The sequence below is a fragment of the Rattus rattus genome, chromosome 11, assembly GCF_011064425.1.
Source record: "Rattus rattus isolate New Zealand chromosome 11, Rrattus_CSIRO_v1, whole genome shotgun sequence".
In the NCBI taxonomy this organism is placed as follows: domain Eukaryota; kingdom Metazoa; phylum Chordata; class Mammalia; order Rodentia; family Muridae; genus Rattus; species Rattus rattus.
Genome location: NC_046164.1, coordinates 24,168,233 through 24,185,450, shown reverse-complemented (window position 1 = coordinate 24,185,450; position 17,218 = coordinate 24,168,233). Strand labels below are relative to the sequence as shown.

The following is a 17,218-nucleotide window of genomic DNA, read 5'->3' as shown; positions in this document are numbered from 1 at the left end:
TAACCTACACTGGGCGAAGCTCCTCTCCTCCCTTTCAAATCACCGCGCTTTCTTTAAGTCAGTTATCTATTTGCCTTCTGTTGGCCTGTGCTGTTGGATTCCTCTAGGATCTACTCCATCGCGAGATCCATTAAGGAAAGCTTGAAACCCCTGTTGAAAATCGGTAGAGAGAAAAAAAGGCCCGAAGGCTACTGGTTCCGGGGTAGCCATTCTGATTTTAAAGGCCTCGCCGATTCATCTTGTCTGCGAGTGGAGAGGACGGATTCCATTCACCCTTGCCTGGATCCATTTTTCTCATCTTATGGTACCATTTTGTTATCTACATACACGGAAGTCACCATGTCCCTGTGTAACAAAGAGCTTTAGCTACTCGACGTCAATGTTTTAATGAAGCTCTTTGATGACCCACTCTTAGGGCCTGCTGGATGCTGCCCACGTGACATGTAAATGAGACGTGGACCTGGTCTCAGCTCCAAGTTCATGTTAAGATGCAGCTCTGTCTTCCTTCTCTCCTCCCTCCTTTTCCCTCCTCCCTCAGAATGGAACTCTGCATACATTAAGGAATGGCAGCTGCAGAGCTCGCAGGCCTCCGAGGGCAGCCACATGGCCAAAGGCTCGCTGGGCTCTGCCAGGACGCAATGCTTCGGATAAGTGCTGCCTCTCCCAACCCCCACTACATCTCGTTGTAGAATTTGTTAAATTAACAAGACTAACAGACTCTCCCATCTGCATGGATACAGAAGTGGTTCTTCTCCATTGTTAGAACTGTTCCACTTTTGCATACATGGAGAGCAGAGGGAGCCGCTGGGTAAAACACCAAAGCGTACGGCTAGCAGTGAGCAAGGACAAACCCACCCATCAGCGACCACTGCTGGAAGGGGTTGATTTGTCTCTGTTTTCCTCCTTTTAAAGTTGGTGCACATTTATTAGGCAGGGCTCTGAGCACATTTCTGAACTCTTAGCGTCCCCAATGCTGCTGCACACTAGAATTTATCTTGGGGCACACCACCTCAGAGGGCCACCACCTCAGAGGGCCACCGCCTCAGAGGGCCACCGCCTCAGAGGGCCACCGCCTCAGAGGGCCTCCACCTCAGAGGGCCACCGCCTCAGAGGGCCACCGCCTCAGAGGGCCACCGCCTCAGAGGGCCACCGCCTCAGAGGGCCACCGCCTCCGAGGGCCTCGTCTGGTGATCAGGTCCAACAGCCTGGACAGAGGTTGAGCTGTTGCTGTGGTTGTGTGTGTGTGTGTGTGTGTGTGTGTGTGTGTGTGTGTGTGTGTGTGTGTGTGTGTGTTTTTAAACACATTGACAAACTGTAAGTACTAGGAGCTGGAGAGACGGCTCAGAGATTATTAATCCTGGCTGCTTCACCATGTGTTACCAGACATACATACAAGCAAAGACCATACACATCCAATTAAAATGTAAAACATGTAAATACTGGGGAAGTAATTCTATTATTACATCTTTTTAACATATATAGTAATAGATAGCAATCTTAATCTAAATGGCCACCATTTTCCCACAGACTAGAATGTACCCTATTTAAAATGCATTATCCTTTTAAGAACACTATGTGGCATGCTATATTATTTTATCTAATTTGTTTTAAACAGGGTTTCATGCCCCGTGTTAGCTGGTCACTGAAGGCACTCATAATAAAGTAAATGTGAAAAAAATAAAAAAGCAACGAAGTTGGCCGTCCTCCTCAGTATCCTCCGTAGCATCCCCTCCTCCTGCCACAAGCCTGGAGTTCTGTGTCCTTCCTTTGATTTACTCCAGCCTGTGTTGTACGTCTCTAGAGACCACAGCACTTCGTTCTGTGTCTCTGGGTGTCACGTGGATCGTGTCTTGTACCATGGAAAATGTCTGTACCTCATTAGGCGTCTTACTACTGTAGTCCCTGTTTTTTGTTTTGTTTTGTTCTTGAGATATCTAAATGTTGCAATCTTTTCTTCACTTGTCTTTTATATTTTTCGTCATAAATATGCTAGTAGTGCTATGAAGACATTATTGAACACGTGCACACCTGGACCACATCTGACTGCTTCCTGGGAATCTGGAACAGTCAAACAGGGATTTTTCCTGACCAGCCTCCACTGGGGCAGAGCTGGAGAAATACACACTTCTTACTGCCCTTAGAGCTCAGTTTCTCACCTATAAAACACAGGGAGGCATAGAGCTAGCTTGGAACATGCCAGAAACGCTATTAAAGGGATAAAACAATGTTTGAAACAGTCCAGCTGCTAAAATAGTGCCAAATAGATTTAGGGTAGGAAAAGAGTCTTGTTTTCCAAGTCTCTTGAAGCCACTCATAAGCGAGTATGAAACTACTTAGGGGAAAGGCACAGTTGGTCTGGACCCTAAATGCAGTGCCCAGAAAGAAGAAATCCCTGAGCAGCACACTGGGCCAGCTCGCCAACCGTGTTAGAACGCTCAGCGTCGTCAGAGGGCGCTGCATGAGCCTCTTAGCGCAAACATCCTCAAACGTAGATAACTGTGTGATATTTGGCAAAATAAATTATTCATATTACAGCAAATTAGTATCAGCCAATAAAGCAAAGAGTACAGTTAGAGGCTGCAAACTAATTTCTGGAGAACCAAATTATATACATGTATATACACACTAATGTAAAGTGTATAAAATTACACACACACACACACACACACACACACACACACACACACACACACACACACACGGCATATATAATTTTGAGCCCCATAATTTTTGATTGAAGACCTTTTTTCTAAACATTTATTCTGTGTCCATAAGTATGTATGCGCATCTTTATGGACACACAATGTGTGTCCCTGGGATTGAACTCAAGTCATCCGTCTCAGCAGCAAGTGAACCATCTTGTTGGCTCTCGAGGTCTGTAATTTTGGATGGTGTTACGTTAGAGGGAGTTTAGAATTTCTCCCTTTTATAAACTGGACATTTCACAGGCAAGCAAGACGGTGCCGTTGGAAGCTGCTGATTTCTGCAGATAGAGCCGTGTTCCGTTTGCTCCAATTCTCCTGCACAATGCATGTCCATTGAATTTTGAACCGATCGAGCCATTCTTGTGTTTAACTAATACCTCGGATAATACCAAAGATGGGAGAGAGGAGCTTTGTGGTTTAGATTAGGGTTAGAAAATTTAGTCCTTAGGACCTAAAGAAAGGAAGCTAATTCAATATGGCAGAGATAAATGCTTCTCATTTCAATAAAGATATTCTTCCTTGATTTCACAGAGTAACACTTGTTGGTTCTGAAAAGCATCCTAGTGACTTTCGTTGTGACAATTATGTTTTAAAGATTTATTTTTAACTACATGCGTAAGGGTGCAGGTGCTAGCAGAGGCCAGCAGGGGGCGTCAGACCACCTAGACCTGGAGTTACAGCCAGATGTGAGGGGCCTAACACTGATACTGGGACTGAACTTGGGTTCTTTGCAAGAGCAGTACTCGGTCACTCTTAAGCTTAGACCCATCTCTCCAGCCTCAACAACTGTATGGTTCCTCTGGTAACTCTGAACACTCTTCAACAAAAGGAAAAGCATTTGTTTCTCATGGTAGCAACAAGTAACTGCCCACCAAACTTTGTAAAAGCACAGAGCCCCACACAAACACTAGTAGGAGGTAGATTATTGGTTTCCTGAAGCAGTAGGAAGTTTCCAGGGGTTTGCTTGTGGTTGCCAGCCAGTAAAAACATGGGACTGAGTACAAAGCAAAGTACTCAAGAGCTTTAGAAGGGGTGTGTGGGGGTTGGGGTGGGGTATATCAATGAGCATCACATTCTCACAGTATCTTCTCTGTCCGGCCTCCAGGGCAACTGAGGAGAAGGCCAGAAGCCAACAGCATAGACAACGAGTAGGGACCACGGAGGAAGTAGAGGGGCAAATGGTAGCAAGTGCTGACCTCCATGGGCTAGCACTGTTTTATCCCAGCAAGTGTTGACTCCTGATCGTTCCTGGTTGTTTCTGGAAGCTTCCATAGGCACCTAAATGATCTCTCTTGGTCACTGTGTGTCTGATTCCAAACAGTTAAACCTTTCCTTGTGAGGCAACCTCACAGCAACCACTACAACCGGCTGGTAGGTCTGATTTCCCATAAACAGAAGACCCTGAGCGCACATCTCTGCCACCATTTGACAACCTAGCCCTGAGCAAAAAGCCCCGAGGCCTTCTGCTCCCCAAGAAGAACCACCCCACCTCTCCAGAAATAAGCACGCAGTAGCGAGTCAGTTTGAGTCTTTTATTTATAAATGTACATTTACTATAAAAGCTGTTGCGTCTTAGACAACTTTTCATTTTTAATTTTTTTAAACTATTTCTCAGAGGCATTTTAGAATAAATATTGTGAATGAAAGTTAGTGTAACCGATACAGAACGCCGCCACCCAGAACAGGGACGTCCTCCTGGATGGACTCACAGCAAAGAGTGGGTCACTTCGGCTCACTGAATCGTACGCCATGTACTGAGAACTAGACTATGTATCGTGTTAATGACACGACACAGAAAGGAGGACAAATGCCGTGAAAGTGTGCTAGTGAGAAACAGTCACCCATTTCTGTCCCTGGGGAAGAAGCCTTTGGAGTCTGGGAGGGGAGGTCCCGTAGGAGCCACGAATCGCTCACTTGCCTTGTCTGGTTCTTAAACAAACACATTTACATTACAGCTCCACATAGCAGAGCATTTTTTTCTCCCTGGGATCTCAGATATTATTTGAAGAAAGATAGATCATAGTCTTTTATGCTGCCTTGGAAAAACGGCAAGATGTAGCCTGCCGAAGTTGCCATGTAACTGGCTCTAAATGAAATAGAAATCAAATAGAAATAGAAACGGTTGGCAATTAGAATTTCGAAGACGTTGGAGATGATTCCAGGCTGGTGACTAGCGTTCATTACGGGAAAGCATGTTCTGCACGCAGGGAATGGGGTTTTATTTCTCTTGACTCCAGTCTAGCTTCAGTGCACGCTCAGTGAGTCTCACTAAGAGATATGAGTGAATGGCTTTGTGAAACCGGAGGAAGGTGCAGTGCTCGTGTGCTCCTGACACAACGGATGGCCTCGCGCATGTAAAAAGTGTTCTATAAAAGTCGCTTATGCGTGACCCTACTGTACATGACTTGTGCATCGTTTCCCATAAAGTACTCTGTTAGTATCATGCAGAGTGTAAACATCCACGTTATTAAAATAGTTAATAAAACATGCAGGTGCTTCATCAAAATATTGGACTTGATCTGTACATTTTCAAAACTTTTCTTTTTCTTTTTAAGTTTTTTTCCTTTTTTTATTTGTCTTTTAAAATCTTTTATTCATTTTTTTTTCCTCCTTGTAAAGCAGCGAACACCTCCGAGAGAAGCCGTGGGAACAAGGGAGCGACGTCCTCTCCCCTCGGTGTTCTGAATCTGCCGTTCATCACTGTGTGCAACAGCTTTGCGTTTTCTAAGGCACAATTTTTAGTGAAATGATGTGTGAATTTCAATCCAGTAACAGCTCGTCCAAATGACAGAGTGGCCAGTGGACCTCCATTGGCCGGGATGTCTGCACCTTTAAGGAACCCACATGCAAAGAACCGTCTAGCATGGAAATAAATAATTGCTAGCCATACTCCATAAGACACAGGAAAAGTTATTGCTTACATAACAGAAAAACACCTACCTGCTCTCTTTCTATGCTACATTAGCCTACTAGGAGTGTACCCATAGTCTACATTCGCCTGACGTCATCTCCAACCCAGTTGCCATCCCTTTAAGGCAGAATAAATAGTTCTTTCCCCAGCCTCAGGGAAAGCAGCCTGGAGGCTAAGTCATGATGGTTTAGCCACTGCATTCCTTGTGTCCAGATGAAACTTATCACACAGGGCACACAATAAACCAGGCTTCCACAGGCACCCCTTTCTGAACTCGGTGAGTCAGGTCCAGAATTCTTGAGGATAAAGAAGGTGACGTGGGAGGATGAAGGCGCACACAGGTCCTTGAGAGAGGGCAGGGGCGGCCATGCTGCTGCCACTTACAGATCAGGTTGCTGGCTTGTCACATCATAGCATCTGTTCTGTTTAGGACGGACTTAATGCTTTTCTTTGGATGTCTGGGCTTCAGGCCCTCAAGGAGAACTTGCAGGCAAACACGAGATGCGCTCGTTCCTAAAAACTGGACTGTCCTCGATGTCTAATACCCACATCCTCACATCAAGTCCCTCACTAACAAGCCCTAACCCAATACTTGGAGAAAGCAACCCAAGCCTCAAGGTCACTTCTGACCATCACTGTGGATTATACTTCCTCATAGATTGCCTCGTAAGTCTGAAGACAATGGCTGACCTATTCCTTCCCGTTTCTTCCTACCCTCGCACCACGTTGCAGAGTGGAAATCTCTTTATTTGATGGGACCAGCCTATACCAATGACATGACTTCTAGGGTACACAAAATCTACTACTAACAGTGTGATAATTTATTGGAAGGACTTCTGCCCCCAAAGGTAAGTAACACAAATGTTTTCAGGAGTACAGTATATATTAAAGGACTAGTGTCTTTGCATTAAAAAAAAAAAGTTACAGTTCCGAGTCAGAACTCGCTGGGACATCTAGAAATGCATTCACTTAAATTGGCATTGTCTTGCACTTCCTGCAGCTCAATTCCGTAAACATCACGTGTTTAATTTCTAGAAATACTAAAACACAACAGGTTTATTGCACCCTTTTGCTATTTCCCAAACAAGAGAATAACACCTTTTCAACCGTAAGCCTCTCTGCCCATGCTAAAACCATTTGTTAAGTGTTCAGGATCGTTACAACGTATTATTCTTTTGTATACACTGTGCAAATGCAGGGAAAGAAATCAGCGCGCCCACCCCCCCAACCAGAAGCACAAAGTTGTGCTACAATACAAAAGAGCTGATACCACTTGTAGGAGAGTCTTCCAGAAATTAGCTGAGTGCCAAGAAGCCCCTGGACTTGGGGTTTAATAAAGCAGTTGCCAAGGGACACTCTTAGCAGAGAAAATGCTCAGTGTCCCGGAAGCTCCCAACCTCGTCACAGTGTTGTAGGCTGGCCAGCACCTGTGGGGAGAGAGACCGAAATTAGGATCAGTCAATGTGTCTCACCTCACAAGCTTCGAACTCTCTCGACTTTGTATATCACTGCTGAAGTCTCTTCCTCACAGGGTGGGGCGTCCTGGCCTACTCTGATGCTCTCAACATCATGTCCGGGCACGGAATGTGGCACCACACAGGGCTCTGTTAGAACACAGTGTGAGCTCCTCAGACCCACACAGCCACAGCGTGCCTGTGGTACCTACGCTCTATGCATGGTGCAAGGACTCTGGATGTCCCCTAAATTAAATGACCCCCCCACCTCAAACTTCCTAATTTATCCTTTGGAACACCTAAGCAAGAAGATTTTTTTTTCTCTTGAGGTCTTAGGTCAAAGAATCAGTTCACTGAAACTGGAGAAATCTAAATGATCTGAAAACCTGATTGCTAGATTGAGCAAATAAAAAATACAGAGTACCTAATAAATGTGACTTCCAGATAAATACACATTTGGTATTTGGGACACACTTGTGCTAAATCTGGAACATGAAGTATTTGGAACATATACATGTTGAAAAGACAATTATAATCTATAATCCACATGTGAAATCATATTGTTTGGCTGAGGTGTGCTGGTGCATGCCTGTAATCTCAGCCCGTGGGAAGTGGAAACAAGTGGATCAGGAGCCCAAGTCCAGCCTTGGCTACACAAGTGATTTTGAAGCCAACCTGCACTACAGTGTGAGTTTGAATGTCTATCTCAAATCAAGCCGCTGCCGCCACCACCAACCGCCATTCCAAATGCAAAGGAAATCCTTAGAACCTAGGTGAGCAAGTTAATGCTGAGGGCACACTTGTGACTTCAGCACTGGGAAAGCAGACAGCGATGTGTTCCTGGGGCTGGCTGGGCTGCCAGCCCAGACAATTTGAGTTTCAGGCTCAGACAGACAGAAAGGCAGGTGTGCACATGCATATACACATTGGACAGCACCTAAAGAATGACAACCAAGGTCACCACCCCTGGCTTCCATGTGCATTTGAACTTACACACTTACACACACACACACACACACACACACACACACACACACACACACACCAAAACAAATAAAAAAGAAAAACAAAACCAAAAAATAAAACGACAATCCAGAGCTATGTGAAATTCGAATTTCAAACAGTTCACTGAGCATCTCGTACTCTATCTGGCCACCCAACCTAGCAAGGGCCAAGTTCTGAGCCCTTGGCTGAAGATGGCCGAAGGCTTCTTCCTCATTTTAGGCCCCACAGTCACAATGAGACACAGTGGAGCAGACCGGGGGGAGTCAGCGCTAAGTGCATCTACCAGAGGGCACGATGGAACAGAGCGCCCTGTGCGGAGACGCCATCCAAAGCCCTAGCACAAATGGCACTAGTTAAGCCCGTGACAGCTGGACTCATGACGGGTAATTTGCTTTGCACTTCCATTCCCATTTACATAGGAACTTAAAAACGCCTTGCGTGGCTTTTAGGACTTGCATTTGAATATGCCTTCTGCCATTTTTCCTCCAGCAGAAAAAAAAAGTTCATTTGAATGTGACTAGTTACTTGGAAAAAGCAGGATGAAATATTCAGGGTTTGTTTTTTTTTTTTATTCCACAGAACAAAGTGATTGTTGCTTCTCTGGAACGCCTCTGATGTAAACCATACTTCCCATCAACCCACCTCCTCTCCTCTCTATTCAAAGCAAAATTTGAAAAAAGGAAAAAAAATTGCCAAGCCCCCCCTTTCCATCTGCATCTGGGGACAGTCACCCTGTCAAGCATGTTTATATTCTGTTAGCTAAATGACTCCTACTCACAACATCATCCCTGAGCCCATTTATTTCCTGGGACATCAAGGAAAAGAATTCTCATAGACCCTGGTCAATCTCACATATTCACTTAATTATTATCAGCTTAAAAAGATACTAACATTTGTCTGGAAAAACAAACAGGGAAAGAGTTTAAAAAAAACTTGGAAAAAGAAGAAAGAAAGACAGGAGAGCATGTGTGGCTATGACTACCCAACCTTAAAAATCATCCTGACACTACAACAATTAAAGCCACTCAGGGGTGGAAAATAAGAGCATTTCAGATATCCAGAAGCAGACTCAAACATGCACGGGGACATGCGAGAAAGCTAGCATTTCATATTAGGAAAAAATGACCAGTAGTGATATTCATATTGTTGGCTAACTCACCTGATGGCTGCCTAATTTTTATCTCCAAACATATTCCTGAGGATCATATGCTAACAAACTGAAAGCCACTTCAGTTTTATATATTTATTTTAAATGAAAGCCTTTTCCATGAAAATAAACCACAAAATGGAAGGAAGAACAGTAATGGCGGCGTGCAGTGAACATGACACTGGAAATATGCCTTTAACTTGTAAAGCGCTTCAATGGATCAGCTCCCAACGGGAGGGTTTACAAAGGGCAGAGCTTCAATCCCAGAAAAATAAACAGAAACAGAGGGAAAGAAACATATGGAAAGAGGTTTAAACTTGGGATTGAAAATTACACATCTTGGGGGAAGTATGGAAGTGTGAAGACCGGGATTTGGATCCCCGGTACCCGTGTAGAAGTCAGACCTGGTAGTTTACGCATGTGTGTAACTCCAGCGCTGGGGAGTGGGTGGAGACCGGTGGAGCACACGTGTACTCCACACCACGCCCACCCCACCACATAGCGAGGCAGTACCAGTTTCTCCCTACCTAGAAGATTGGGGTTTTGTTTGGTGTTTGTTTGTTTTTCAGAATGGAGCCCTGGTTCTCTCTGGTTCTCTCCGGTTCTCTCCGGTTCTCTCTGGTTCTCTCTGGTTCTCTTGCACACTAGAGAAGCCCTCTGCCCTGAGGTGCACCGACAGCCCAGGGGTAATAGATGATTATCTGTGCAGTTGGTGTCAGCAGAGGAGGAGGTAGAGGCTGGCAAAGCTCACACCCATTAGTACAGCATTGCTTCTGCTAGGCATCCATCCCGTGTTCATCCCGATACATGCAAGGATGCTGTTCACAGAAGTCTCTGGCATTATACTGTTCAAACACCAGAAATAAGCCGAGTGTCCACTCAGGAGAAAGAACAAGGCAGTGCTGACGAGGGATTGAGGTCAACACAGCTGTACTGACAGCCCCGTAGGAGCCCAGTCACTCTGTGAAGCGAATCCCAACACATGCACAGCTCAATGCACCTCATGTGCACGTGTGTGCGCTGTGTACAAACATCCATCGCACCCCTGCCCTGAAGAAACCACAGGATAGGGATGACCTCAGAGGGATGTCGAGCCCAGCTTAGCATGCTTCCGAACAGTTCAAAAATCTCTAACCTTACAGAATTCTAATGTCTGTTTACTTGGCTATTCCATTGAATGTTACAGATACATCTGCAGAGACAGGGAGCAGAAAACAATTGGGCCCCTTTGCTTCCTTCTTGGTATTTCTTTTTTTTTTTAAAAAGGATTTATTTATTTATTTATTTATTTATTTATTTATTTATTTATTTATTTATTTATTTATTATATATGAGTACACTGAAGCTGTCTTCAGACACACCAGAAGAGGGCATCAGATCTCATTACAGATGGTTGTGAGCCACCATGTGGTTGCTGGGATTTGAACTCAGGACCTCAGTGCTCTTAATCACTGAGCCGTCTTCCAGCCCCTTCTTGGTGTTTCTTAACATTCTAAAAAAACACAAGTGAAATATTATATTTCGAGAAAAGATAACGGCTCCCGTGCGTGTTGTGTGTTTAAAACTGATGAAGGTATGGGACGTACATGTATGAAAATGGCACAAAGAGTATGTGTTAATAAAAGGGAAAATCTATCATAAGCCAAAAAGTTACGTGTGTGGTCTACCTTCAGATAGCTTCCCTATTACCGGAACTGTTGCTGGAACTAAAGGCATTTTCTGCCGCTTTACACTCACCAGAAACCTAACTCCCAAAGAAATCCCTAACTTCCAAAATGTCTGGATGGAAACAGGCCACTGTGCCCCACAGGGGTGTTCGGGCTTGCTGGCCTCTTCTGAGCATGCTCGGTCACCAAAGAGCTTCAGATCCACAGTGCTGCCCTGACAGTCCCATCCCTAACTCTAGCAGTGACCTCCTGGGACTGAGACTCCCTTCCAGCTGCTTGCTGGGGTTGAGAAGAGAGTGTGACTTATAGGAATGATGGGGGAGGGGGAAATCCCTGTGAGAAAGGTTCTTATTTTCTCTTCCTAAAACACAAAAATAAAACACCTAAAAGCCCAGTTCAAAAAATACAATTATTATACATTACATGTGTGTGTATGCATCTGTGTATTTAGACGTGCATATTTTTGAGGTGTATAAAATACTGTTTATACACTTCATATAGAATACAAGGTTTAACAATGCCATGTATAATCTATGACTTCACTGACCCGTTATTTGACAATAGCTCCAGCTGGAACTCTCTGACCGCAAAGGTTTGTTACAGACCCAAACAGCCTGAATTTGATTTTCATTTCACCTCATTTTATTAACAGGCCTATAGTCCTCAGTATTCTCTAATGTACTGAATCTGTAGCTATATAGGAAAACAATTTAATTTTGCTTTTTATTCTTATTCTCCAATCTAGAAGCCAGTGATACAATTCTTCACTTATTTTGACAAATAATATTTTTAAATTTTAGACTCCATTTCACCAATATAACGGGTGAATTTTCACGAAAAGGTCTCAGAGCTGTGCAGGTCTCTTCACTGCAAAAGTATTCTACTTAATTAGCACACAGCCTGCCACCAGCCAGTTCCAAACCGTCTGAACAGTTGGACAGCAGCGCCCTCTGGTGGCTCCAAATAAAGCATGCAGCTTTTTGAGGAGAGCTGAGGTAGAAACTCCCCACAGCCAGTTTTTAAGATTTTATAACTGGGGGAGGCTCCTGGGAATCAATGCGGGTGACCTTAGCCAAGATACCTGACAGTGGGGGCATGAAACATGAAGGGACCACCTCCGGTAGCCAGGCCGGACTCCAGTGGAGGGGTAAGGACACCAACCAACCCACAAAACTTTTGACCCAAACTTTGTCCTGTTTAAAAGAAATACAGGGACAAAGAAGGAGCAGAGTCTGAAGGCCAACCAATAACCGGCTCACTCTGAAACCCATACATGGGCAAGCACCAATCTCTGACATTATTACTGGTGCTCAGTTATGCTTGCAGACAGGAGTCTAGAATGGCTGACCTCTGAGAGGTTCCACCCAGCAGCAGACTAAAGCAGATGCAGACACCCACAGCCAAACAGTGGATGGAGGTCAGGAACGCTTATGGAAGAGTTGGGGGAAGGACCGAAGGCCCTGAAGGTATGGGACCCCCATAGGAAGACAAATAGAGTCAACCTGGACCCCTGGGAGCTCTCCGAGACTGAGCCACAACCAACGAGCATACACTGAGCCTGCCCCCTAACCCTGGCACATATGCATCAGACATGAGCTCATCACCATGTGGTCCCCCAACAAGTGGAGCGGAGGCTCTCACTAGAGCTCTGGTTTCTGCTCCCCAACAGAGCTGCCTTGTCTGGCCTCCGTGGAAGAGGATGTGCCTAGTCTGGCAGAGACTTCATGTGCCAGGGCGTGGGGATACCTGGGGTCCCCTACCCTCTCAGGGATAGAAGGGGGACTCGTTGAGGGGGACTGGAAAGGGGCAGATGTAAGTACAAGCAAACAAACAGATCTCATATTAAGATATGAAAGTTGCTGGCAAGGACAGAGAGCAGGAGGCCTTACTTTGTCTCTCAATGAATTTTCAAGTTCATTTAAGAACAAAACCATATTCTGCAAAGAAACTCCTTAAGGCCACTGCCCTTGCAGCGTGGACAGCCACTTAACAAACCCTGGGCAGTCGTCACTCTCCACATTCCACTATCTCTAGCAGGCGCTGGCCCGTCACAGACAGGCTTGACTGAAGAGCAGTCCTGCAGACCCTGAGCCTTCCTCTGACTCCACGAGGCTGAGTGAGCTCAGGCAGAGTCCATCTCAAACCTGGCTATGGTTTCATGTGCTCATGCACTCCTGCATAAGAATCATTTACCCCCGGGAGCAGGAACTTCCTGAGAGAAGCAACTGACTATTGGTTTTTTTTTTTTTTTTTTTTTTTTTTGACTATTGGTTTTTCATTTCCTTGACAGCCATCCTATGAATCCTTTTTCCAGGGGTAGGAATGTCAACTGGAGGGAAAAAATACCTGACTTACAGGGTGTGGGGAGGGGGATCTCTCCATACTCACTTCTGGATCGCATGTAGCAGTCGGTACAGTTTAGGAGACCGTTGCGAATCCTGACATCTGTCCCACTCACTGCATCTCCTAGCTGTCCTTTACAAATGCCGCACTAGAAAGAGAAGGCACAGAAGTTATAAGACAAGTAAGATAGTATGTGTGTCGTGTGCTTGTGGTAGCTTGCATGAGGATGGCCCTTTAGGCTCATTTGTTTGCATGTGTAGTCCCCAGTTGTGGAACTGTCTGGGAAGGATTAGGAGGTGTGGCCTTGTTGGAGGAGGTGTGCTGATTGGAAGTGGGCTTTGAGGTTTCAGAAATACACAGCAGGCCCAGAGCCTTGCTCTACCTGGGTTCAGGATGCAGAGTAATCAACTTATGCTCCATCCCCATGCCTATCTGCTTCCTGCCAAGATGATCATGGACTCTACGACCCCTGGAACCGTGAGGCCCAGTTAAATGCTTTTACTTTTTTTTTTTTTTAAGATTTATTCATTTATTATATATAAGTACACTGCAGCTGTCTTCAGATACACCAGAAGAGGGCATCGGATCTCTTTACAGATGGTTGTGAGCCACCATGTGGTTGCTGGGAATTGAACTCAGGACCTCTGGAAGAGTAGTCGGTGCTCTTAACCGCTGAGCCATCTCTCCAGCCCATGCTTTTTCTTTTGCAAGAGTTGCCTTGGTCATAGTGTCTCTTCATAGCGATAGGACAGTAACGAGGACTGCTCCTGTGAGCTATGCAGGGATACACCCACAATCTTCACAAGTCGCTAAGCATCTGTTATGGGTTAGATCTGGGGCAACAAGCCAAATTTATGGTAAAAGCAAAATGTGTTTTGAGCGTTTTATCTTAACTCATTGTAGTTTACAGAGGACACAGGTTGAGAGGCACTGAGTTGGCCTGGAGTTGGGAAGCTGGTAAGCGACAGTGTAATGACTCGAGAGCCTGCTCAACTGTTATAACACACAATTTCTCAATCCAGATAGAAGGACCATGTCCAACAGGGGGCACCCTACTGCTGTTAAACAAAAATGCAATGGATTATCACGTAAAACTCGACTACCAATAATCTCTTAAGGTTTTCCAGAACATTCCACAGAAGAACTGCGAAGGAGCACGTGTTACAGTGCATTCCCACTTCAGAGGCATGCTGCATAACCAATTCCCTGGGGCGGGACCCTCAGTAGCCCAGTGGTTAGAGAACAGAAGGAAACCGTAGAAGGCATTTGCAACAGAGGAGATGGCACTGGGGGTGCCAGCCGGGTGCCAGACCTTCCAGAGGGATCAGACCAGCCTCTGATTCATGCTCTAAGATGAGCTCACAGAGACTGAGCTACCAATCAAAGGCATATATGGGCTGGCCCATGGGCCCTGGCACATTGTACCAGACGGCCTTGTCTGGCCTCAGTGGGAGATGATGACCTAATCCTGTAGAGACTTGATGCTCCAGGGAAGGGGGGATTCTGGGGGAGCATGAGGTGGGGATGGGTGGGTGGGTGATGACAGGTAGGTGGGGGGGGCACCCTCTCAGAGGCAAAGGGGAGTGGGGATGGGGAGAAGAACTCTTGGAGGGGGAGGCAACATTTGGAATGTAAATAAATACATTTTTAAAAAGACTAGCTGGGCCACGGGAATGCATTAGGTAAACGGTGGAAATTGTATTTCCCTCTGTTTTGCCTGGTTTATGAATGTCATTCACTGTTTCTTAGATCAGGGACAAAGTGAGTTATTTTAACCCCATACAAGTTGGTGTTATAGCCAAGGGAGCTACCAATGAGAAAGAGAATAGCAATTCTAATAAAAAAATATTTCAGCATCATGCAGAGAAAATGATGACTGAGATTTAGAGATTGATAGTTTGGCTTCAGAAATCGATTATATTCACTTGAAAGGTGCTCATGAGTAGAAAAGAGAGGCTGGGATATACTGATGTATGGTTCATTCACCTGATAACAAACCGAGTGTAGCAGCCCGAGTGTAGCAGGAGAGCCAGCATTAGAAGCTAGGCCTCCTCGTCTGCACTGCACTGCTCCATCTAAAATGTTTATTGATGTCTGCTTGGTTGGATTCATAGGAAAATAGTGGCAACTGAGGAAGACTGAGTCCTTACTCTTACAGAGTTCAGCATTTATTACAGAGGCTGACACCACAGCATGATGAGCAGTGTGATCTAAAGGAAGGGTACCTGAGATTCTTCAGCAAAGCCAATTGACGGGCTGGCATGGTGGTACAAGCTAGTGACCTGAGCACCAGGAGACTAAGGCGGAAGGACTTCCAGGGGATTGAGGCCAGCCTGGGCTACATAGTGAGACCTTGTTTCAAACAAAACAAAACATACCAAGGAACAACAGGGGCAGGTTAACAGACTTAATAAAGCCCAGAGGAGCCCTCCGCTTCTCAGAGGGAGCCATCAGCCCAAGGTCTCAGACAAGCTCGCTGTGAGAATTGAGATCTTACAGCTAGCCACAGCCACTCACTGGGCAGACAATGTTCTATTGGGCATCGTCTAAAAGCCCATTACATAAGAATGGTGAGACTGTATGAGCAACAAGGATGGCTTAAATAAACCCTTAAGGCCCACAAGACTCAGAAACCCCACTGTCTTCCAGTTGCAACTTCTTGTTACAATGTCTGCTTCTAGCAACAAAAGTATCTGGAAAGGCAAATTGCACAGATCTGTTTTTCTTCTTCTAGGAGGATCTTTTTCTTCCCAGAGGGATTCAGGGTCCAAGAGCTGTATCCTAAAAGCTAGACTTGACCTGCACATCAGTCTACGACACGAGGGGAGAGGTTGTAAGGTTACGGGAGGGGTTTCTCAGTGCAGGACAAGACCCAGACCCTGACACCAGCGTAGGGAGCAGTACATACCCTGAAACACTGTATGTGAAAGTAGAGATTCAGAGTCTCGATGATCATTGCGGCGCCTTTCCCCAAAGCAAGCCCACAGGAGGAGCACAGCTTCTTCCCGCTTATAGACCTGGGTTAAAAACAAAAACAAAAGGCACAGTGAGAGCCTTGGCTTGCACCACAGGCCACCTCATGCAAACACAGTGACATGGATTTTAATAAACCATTAATAAAATGAGGATCGCCAAGCTGACAATGGATACAGAATGAAGCAGAGCCATATGTTGCCAGCAAGCTCAAGGTGACAGGCCTCCACGCGGTGCTTAGTCTGGGGCATGCTGAGATGATTCAGTGTATGTGTTCACAGAAGCCCCAACCACATGGAGATTTAGCTTTACAAGGTTCTACATGGCTTCAGCAATGTCTTAGGTAAGGTTTCTATTGCTATTGCTATTGCTATTTCTATTGCTATTGACACGCTATGACCTAAAGCAAGCCTGGGAGGAAAGGTTTATTCAGCTTATACTCCAGATCATAGTCTATCATTGGAAGAAGTCAGGACAGGAACTTAAGTAGGGCAGGAACCTGGAGGCAGGAGCTGGTGCAGAGGCTGCCTACTGGCTGGCACCTCATGGCTTACTCAGCCTGCTTCCTTACAGAACCCAGGACTGCCAGCCCAGGGATGGCACCACCTACGATGGGCCGGTCCCTCTCTCATGAATCATTAATTAAGAAAATGCCTCATAGCTGGAGGCATTTCCTCAATTGAGGCTCTTTCCTCTCAGATGACTCCAACTTGTGCCAAGTTGACACACAAAACCAGCCAGTACAAGCAGTTTCCACTAAAGGAGCATTGGTCCATTAAGGCGTTCCCTTTTACAGAGTCCTCTGAGATATAGGAGGGGGGTTGCCTTGTGGAGGCTTCCGAGATAGGGTTCCTGCTCCGCCCTGAGTTCATGTTATGCTGTCCAGTGCTCTGTTTAGGTCTTCCTTCTACCTACAAAAGGAGAGGGCTGGCCAGTCTATTTCTCCCGAACAGACAGAGTCTGCAGATTAGGCCTTTCTTTTCTGTGTATACTGCAAACTCCTGGGATTGAAC

General features: G+C 45.6%; 1 protein-coding gene across 3 annotated transcripts in view; it reads right to left on the bottom strand.

Annotated features, from left to right (window-relative positions):
- Window positions 1–4,223: 4,223 nt before the first annotated feature.
- Limch1 (LIM and calponin homology domains 1) overlaps window positions 4,224–17,218 on the bottom strand; it is a 309,300-nt gene continuing 296,305 nt past the window's right edge. For all 3 annotated transcript variants that reach the window (XM_032915969.1, XM_032915970.1, XM_032915971.1), the window contains 3 exons: window positions 16,141–16,249; window positions 13,278–13,380; window positions 4,224–7,043 (listed from right to left, as the gene is read on the bottom strand). In XM_032915969.1, the coding sequence (XP_032771860.1) occupies window positions 7,018–7,043; window positions 13,278–13,380; window positions 16,141–16,249 (238 nt within the window). In that variant the 3' untranslated portion in view covers window positions 4,224–7,017. The remainder of the gene's footprint in view (window positions 7,044–13,277; window positions 13,381–16,140; window positions 16,250–17,218) is intronic.